An 8,429-nucleotide genomic window follows, 5' to 3' on the forward strand; every position below is an offset into this window, starting at 1 on the left:
AGCTTTGTATTCTAGGAAGATATGCTTAATAGATTCTTCATTAGGGCTTAGACAGATGGGACAGTTAGGGTCAATATTTAGTCCAATCTGTGAAAGATATTTTCTGCAAGGGATTGGATTGTGAAGGCAGCCATAGGAAGAATTTGATTTTATTGGGACAGTCTAATTTCCAAATCCAGTCAAAATCTAAGTTAGTGTTATTAGGAGATTCCCGAAGCGTATAACAAGATTTGATAGTAAAAACCCCCTTAGTGGTGAGAGACCAAATAGGTAAGTCAATTGGGGGACCCTTAAGACGAATTTTTATTTTAGTGATATTTGCTAGTAATCCCGGAGGAAGAGGAAGGGATAAGATGTCTAAATTCCAATTGGAACCATCAAAGATATCTCTGATTTTTGTTAATGTATCCCTAGCGGAGGGGGGGGGGCTATTACATGATTCCTTATGTTACCAAAATTTGGGATCCAATTTGTCTCCCAGAGGTTAAGATTGGATTGAAAGTGGGGGGACCATATGATTCCCTTGGAGCAAATTTCCCAACCTTTGTAAATACTTTTCTAAAGGAAGGAAGATCTGTTCATTGAGGGACTATTACAATAGTAAGAGATGATAAGCTTGGCCCAAGGAATTAATGCATTTGTAAGAAGTCTCCAACTTAGGCTAGCTAGAGTGCATAGATTTTTATTAAGAGCATTGTGGATGCCTAAGCCACCATTTGGTTTGGGTTGGCATATGGTAGGCCAGTTAACCATGTGAATTTTCCTTTTTTCTGTAGAGCTACCCCATATGAAGTCCTTTTGGACTTTATCAATCTCTTTTAGGGTTTTCCTGGGAGGGAGGGTGTATTGCATGTAGTGGTTTGGGATGGAATTTAGGCACGATGTTGCAAGGGTTGTTCTTCCTGCCAAACTAAAGAATTTCATTTTCCATAAGGCAAGTTTAGTTCTTATCTTATCGATTAGGAATTGATAATCCCTAGGTTTTGGGCTATGGTGTAAGATAGGGAAACCTAGGTATGAGCCAAAACTGTTACTTCTCTTGATTCCTAACATAGTGGTAATATCTCTGGTAAGAGTATTGTTACAATTTTTGGAGAATAGTAATTTTGACTTTGTAATGTTGATGCATTGACCTGATAGAGAACAAAATTGGTCAAGACCATTTTTAATGGCTTGACATGATTTAGCATTTACTCTATCCATTAGAGTAAGGTCGTCTGCAAATAATAAATGGGAGATTTTTGGACATTTATATCCTAAGGATATAGGATCCCAATTCTTGATGTCCACTTGATGTTCTATATATGTAGTGAGCATTTCTAGGCAGAGGATAAAGATATAGGGGGAGATGGGGTCTCCTTGTCTAATTCCTCTACTTGATTGAAAATAATTTGTAACGGATCCGTTGACTAAGATTGCTATATTACTAGTTGAAATGCATCTCAGTAATAATTTGAAAAATTTTGGTGGGAATTGAAAGTAATCAGGGGTGTGGCGAGCGAAAGACCATTCTAAACGATCAAAAGCCTTTTCTAAGTCGATTTTAAGAATCATATGGCCCTGCTTGCCTTACTGCTTGTTAAACTTAGAAATCAGTTCCTGGACGATGATAGCATCATCAGACGCTCTTCTATATTTCATGAAACTAGCCTGATATGGACTGATCAATTGATCTAGGAAAGTTTTAAGACGGTTGGCTAGGATCTTAGTGATTAGTTTGTAGATGGTATTGTATAAGCCAATAGGTCTGAAATTTTTAATGTTGTTGGCATTGTGGATTTTGGGAATGAGGCAGAGAAAAGTTATGTTAATTTCCGGAGGGATTTCCTGATTGTTGAAAATTGTCACAACAAAGATTGTTAACTGATTGTCCTATGTGATACCAATATTTTTGAAAAAAGAAAGGGTGCAAACCATCTGGACCAGGAGATTTAAATGGTTTGAACGAGAAGACAGCTCTTTTAATTTCATTGTCTAGAAGGGGGGTATCTAGATTGTCTAGGTTAATCTTGTTACATCTGAATTAGAGATTTAGGGGGTTAGCCTAGTTAGAATATGAGTGAGAAGAAGTAAATGTAGAGGTAAAATAATTTTGAACATGAGACATTATCCAATCACCCGTGTCATCTTTGAAGAAATTAATTTTGTTTTTTTCTTTTCCTATTGGTGGCTGAGACATGGAAGAATTTTTTATTTGTGTCTCCATCATTAAGCCACAGGATCCTAGACCTAAGTTTCCAGTAATCTTCCTCTATTTTTAGAATATCATTGAACTCATTTTGTAGGTCTAATTCTAAATTTCGAAGGAAGGAGTTGGTAGTATAGGTATTGGAAGTTTGGATACCTTGGAGTCTAGCTAACAATTTTCTCTTCCTTCCCATAATATTACCAAAGGCGCTATCTTTCCAAGGTTTTAACTTATCCACAAAATTAAGGCTAGCTTTGAAGTAATCACTATCATTCCAATTATTTTTAATAATTGTCTGGAACTCCGGATGTTTAACCAAAAGGTTTCTAGTCTAAATGGAACTTTATGGGGAGACCAATTTCTTGGGATCAATTCTATAAGGATAGGGTTGTGGTCAGAAGGGGTTCTAGGTAAGTGGATAATGGAGCTTTTAGGAAAGAGTTCAATCCATTCCTCATTTCCGAAAACTTTATCAAGTCTTTCTAATATAAGACCCTTCTTATCATGTCTATTGTTTGTCCAAGTATATTTGCTTCCTTTGAAGCCTAGATCAATCAAGTTACACTTGTTGATTTTGGACCATATGTATCTAGCTCTACTATCCTTAATAGGTTTGCCACCAAATTTCTCACTAGCGGCTAAAATATCATTAAAGTCACCACCTACTAACCAAGATCCTTTATAGGAATTGCTAATATTTTCTAGGTGATCCCACATAATATTTCTATTGTGAATACAAGTACTAGCATATATAGAAGTAAAAAGCCAAGGTTTACGTATGGGAATAACCTCTATGGTTGCATGGATCTCTTGATTGCTACGAACTGCATTTTGAACGTTGATTATATCATCCTTCCACATCATTACCATGCCTCCTGACTGACCCTCCGATGGAACTTCAATCATCTCAGTGAACCCAAACTCATTAAGAATGGTTGCATGGTTACCCATCCTTGTTTCCAACAGTGTCACCATGCACGGTCTATGTGTATCAATCATCTCCCTAAAGTTTCTCCTGAAATTTTCATTATTCCTCCCCGTATATTCCATATTATAAAATTTGTAGGATGATTCATGGCTAAATTAGTTTCAGGGTTGACCATCTCTCCATTCTCCCTTATCCCTCCCATTTGGACAGGATTTCTTCTCATCGAAGGAACTAGGATCATCGCCTTGTTGCCCACTGTTGGGTCGTGTAGAGGACGAATATCCATCGAGCACTTGTATAGGGCTAACGGGCAGCTGAGCACATGCCTCTTCTCGTGTCTCTCCATAAAGAGAAAGATTTTTATTCCGTCTAGGTTTGAGAGTTCTAGGGTTGGCCCTAAGTGTAGGTTTAGAGGGACATCGTCCTCCTCCATTTCTGCCTCCACTGGACCAGGTATTGGGTCGACTTGTTGTTGATGTGGGGGTACTGGAGGGGGTGAAGGGGGGGCTGGCATCTCTTGGTTCCCCTGGTTGATGTCCCAAGGGAGAAAGATGGGATTGAGATGAGTATACATCTCTGTTGGAAAGAAGGGAAGGTCCAACGGGGCATTTTGAGGGTTTATAGGGTTGAACTGGGGTGGCATGCTCCATTGTTCCCTCATTACTTGAGCCATTCGAGGGTTCGTTGATGGAGCCATCGGATGGATGATGTTGTTGAGCCATACTTGATTGAGGTAGTTGTTCATGGCCAATCTCATTCCCTCTGTAATGAGTTATGCTAGATATTGGGTGTTGTGGAGGATCACAATAGCCTCTTGGCCATTGATTGGGACTGAGAAGGATATTGCATGGCCCATGAGGCCTAGCTCCATCCAACTGGTGGGTTGGTAGTCTTGGGGTCAGGGTGGTTGTGCATAAATTATCTGGGGTTGTTCTTGAGGATGAAGGGGGGGAATGTTTTCCATGTTGAGAGGTCTGTGTTGTCGTAGGATTTGAATTAGACGATTCCTTCTTCTTAGGGATGAAGGAACTCTTGGAATTTTGGGTGGGGAATGAAGTATTTAATGCACTGGTAGTAGGCGTGGGGTTTTGGGTAGAAGAAAGAGCTAGCCGATTGGTGGAAGAACCAATGATTGTTTCTTCCAAGTTTGTGTCTTTTGGGTGCTCTATATCTTGATTTATAGGACACTTAATAGCTTCTTTTAAGTTTTCTAAGGATGTGTCCGTTTGGCTACCCTTTACTATATCCGATGTCATTTGGCCAACATGCATGGTGGAAGTAATCTTGCCATATCTTAAGGAAGGATCTTGTTGAGATCCTTTGGATAACACAATATTTTGGGTAGATTTTTGTTTAAGGGGTGGGTTTAGGGTAATAGAGGTAGGATTATTAGGAGGGTTAGAAGCGTCCTTTATAGAGCCATTTTGCATGGCATCGATAGTATCTATTTGGTTAGCATCATTTGGTGCCAGGACTGATTCACTCATGCAAGTGTCAATGCCTTCTAATGCCCAAGTCATCAGTTAAATGAGTAAATTTATTTTTATTAAGAAAATTAGTATTTGCCGTGGTGGTATTTGGCAAAACCATTAGCTTATTGTCTATGTAGTAGATTTTGTGTAGAGAATTGTTTTGTTCCTTAGCATTGATAGGCTTGATAGTAACTTTTGAGGGTTGATTAGGGGAAGGATGATCTTTAGTTTTATATTGAAGCAGTTAAGTGTCCAAGTATTTACTTGTATTAGCATTGAAAAGTTTAACCGAAATACCTGGACCATGGCTGCTTTTAACCTAGTTGATGGTAGGTTGGGGAGGAAATTTTCTGCCTTGATTTTTCTTTTTGTTGAATGAAACAGTGATACATTCCGCTTCATTCTCTCCATTTGTAGATATAGGTTGATGAGCTTGACCTGCATGGAGAGGATCAGTGCTTTGTTTCTTGATATAACTGCACTACCTCATTGTGTGACCGAAACGACCACAATTTTTGCAAAGAAAGTCTTCCCCTTCGTAGTGAATATATTGCTTATGTTGTCCAACAAAAAGGTAGGGTTGGACTGGGATTTCTAGAGGAATTTCAACACAAATCCTTGCATATCGACCTCTTTGGGTAGTTGATGTACATATGTCAATTTTTAGTAGGCATCCTATTGCATTGCCAATTTTTTCCAGGATTTTGCCATCATAAAACTCTGTTGGCAATTGGGGAAGCCTAATCCATACAGCTGAGGTAGTTCATTTTTCGTTTTTAGCCACAAAATTTGGTTTCCATCTGGAGATGGATAGGAAATAGCCATTTATAAACCATGGACCTAAGTGGATAGCTTTGTCCATGTTTTCATTCTTCTTGAATTTGATAATATAATAGTCTTCTCCAAGATCGATGAGAGAGAAGTCTTCCGTTGGATTCCATAGATCTTGAATTTTCCTTTTTAAGTATTGATGTAGCATACGCTTTCCTACTAATTTGATTATGATAGAAAATTTCCACGGTTCATAAATACGTTTTCTATCTTCCGTTGAAAGGGAAATTTTTATGACCCCATCCTTTTTACCTTCTGGATCATGCACAATCTCCTTCTCATCCGTTGAGTTGGTGGTGTAGAGAATTTCTTCTTGTTCAATTGTAGGAGCAAAATCCATTGGGTTTGATTCCATCAATTTGTCCTTGAAGGATGTTAGATTTTCCAAATCATCTTGTGGTGGGTTGTGATGGATTATGTCGGGTGGTTTTGGGGGATAGTGTTTTGGCTTGCAAAAGGTTGGGAGTTCATCCTAGAAAGAGAAGAGAGAATTCGCTGATCTCTTTGTTAGTTAAAGTGATCAATTGCATTACCATAACAAAAAGAAAAAAGAATTAGAAAAAAGAGATTGCTCTTGACTCGGGATGAACCTTTATCGGTGGAGGAAAGGAATAGCGATGGATTCCTATAGAGCATCCAGGAAAAAGCAGATTCAATCGGACGACGAATTCTTACGTGGTCCAAGGAAATCAAAGGTCCGCTTCCACGAATTAAATCTATATTAGATCTCTTAATATCATAATAGCGGGCGGAGGGTGCCTCCGGGTCGCAGCGGTTCTTCCATGTCAACTTAGTTGAAAAGCATCCCCGAGATTGATTGGCTTTTCCAGTACTAGGCTTTTGCTTTCTTGTAGTTCTTCTCTTTACATCTACCTCCAAAACAAACAAAAAGGACGACGAAATTGCTATATCTATATATAGAAAGATGTGGACCGGAGAGTTTGGATTGAGGTCACTATGCTTAACACATCGTAGTTGGACAGCTTATTGAAGAGAGGAGAATAAAAAAGCTTTTCGTAATTTTGAACTATAATGACAAAGCGTCCGTTCACGTCAAGAATATATTATAATCAAAGGATGATTGGTTTCGAGCATAAAAAGTGCGCCCTCCAAGCTTCCTTCAGAAAATACACAATTTTCTCGGGCTGCACCGCCAAAAATGAAAGAAAGGAAATCTGAAAGCTAAGAAAAAAGACATGGAGTGACCATGACTCACGTTACATAATCAATTTATAAGACAATACGCCACAAAATGTGCTAATTTCTATAGCAAATTCCCCAGCTTGACCAAATATAAGTATGTATATTCAGCAAGTATAGTCAAGTACCACCATAAGGAATGATGCAACAGGAAGCAGGCCACTACAACACTCCAAAATAATCATCAGAATCGGATTCATAATAATCATCATCAAATTCATCATCATCAAATTCCTCATCATCTTCATCAGAATCTAAAATGTAATCCTCGTCCCAAAGCTTACAGGAGCAAGTTGCTTTCTTGTCCTTCCATGGTTCCCCGCATGTATAACAAAATTCATAGCCACATCTGTACAAACAGGCAAAAATATTGTTAATATAATTATATATATACAACACTACACAATTGTAATCAACAGAGACAGAAATTGAGTAGTCAGGTAGGTATCACGTGTGACCACAAGTGAGGAAGAGCGAAACATCTAAGACAACAGATCACTAGTTCATCTTCGGTCTTCGGGCTCTACTACACAGAAAAATCAAAATATAATGGTCACTACCTCTACCCCCTCAGACTTTTGGTTGTCCTTCTAGCACATATTATGATCTCATAGGAGTACTTTTTAATGGTAAAAATAAATTCATATGCAATAATCTATCGACCTCCTATACATGGCTCCCAATGCAGAGCAGGAATAAAAGATGTTTATTATCTGTGGGTACTAATATGATCAATTAAAGCAGAAAGTGCAGGTACTAACCCGAACATACAAGTGTTAGTTGGAAAGTGGTCACTACCATAAGTTGAAAAAAAGACCAACACATATTAGCCAGAATTGTTAAAGAAAAAAAAGAGCCGATATACTTATTCTGAGTTCACCCAATGTCATGACATTAATACGGAGAGTAGTCGTATGTATAAGAACCCAGGCTTACACAAGAGATGTCATTCTCCCATTATCCGCGAAGAGCAGAGCTAGCACTTTCATTACGTTGGAAACATGTACCTCTACACTGAACCTGGAGAGTAAACTTCCAGTAAAATGTTGCACAAATATATTCACTAAAGTACTTCCTTTTCCTGATGATGTTGGTGTACAACCACTTTTGCGCACCTCAACTAATTCCACTAGGTACCTACTACCTCCCACCAACATAGGTATCGGGTAACTCCCACCAAGGCTTCAACAAATGAGAAGAAATTACCTAGTGTTTTATTGCCACCGCTTCGATTTGAACCTGAGATCTTAAGGTTCTTTCAGGCTTCATTGACCACTAGGCGACACCCTTGGGTGCCTAAAATACTTTCTTTATTGATAAGTATAATCACTACAATGCTTAAGAATATGTCCAGCGGATATTGAACCAGCTGGATAATCTAAGTGCTCCGCCACCAATATGGAGGGGAGGGGGGATGAAATAGAAAAGCAACAGTGTAATGCCAGAGCAGGACACCACAGTTGAAAGATCTATTAATATCACTGAAATGAATGGAACAAGTAATCAGAGTGCAAAAATAGCAAGTATGAATATCTTTTAAAAGATCAATAGCAGGCATAAGTATGTAGAACAAACTATTTTATCGCTGAGGCCTCGCATGCAACAAAGCCACGTTAAGAAAGAATGCATACTGCAATAGAGGTACAAGTGAAAAGAAAGAGCAGTCAAAAAGTAACCAAAAAAAGATCAGCAAGGTTTGGTTCAACGCATGAATATGTGGAACAGACTATAATAGATGCCATATGGTTCGGTTCAATAGGCATGTCCAACAACATGCAAAAAGTTGGGTTATTCTTGATCTTTTTTTCTT

The 8,429-nt window shown here is 38.5% G+C and overlaps 1 protein-coding gene across 1 annotated transcript in view; it reads right to left on the minus strand.

Annotated features, from left to right (window-relative positions):
• The window catches only part of LOC109234001, a 5,517-nt gene continuing 3,540 nt past the window's right edge, over positions 6,453 to 8,429 (minus strand). Inside the window, exon 3 of the mRNA XM_019399818.1 lies at positions 6,453 to 6,968. Within this exon, the coding sequence (XP_019255363.1) occupies positions 6,782 to 6,968 (187 nt within the window). The 3' untranslated portion in view covers positions 6,453 to 6,781. The remainder of the gene's footprint in view (positions 6,969 to 8,429) is intronic.

Source organism: Nicotiana attenuata, chromosome 11 (assembly GCF_001879085.1).
Source record: "Nicotiana attenuata strain UT chromosome 11, NIATTr2, whole genome shotgun sequence".
Taxonomy (NCBI): domain Eukaryota; kingdom Viridiplantae; phylum Streptophyta; class Magnoliopsida; order Solanales; family Solanaceae; genus Nicotiana; species Nicotiana attenuata.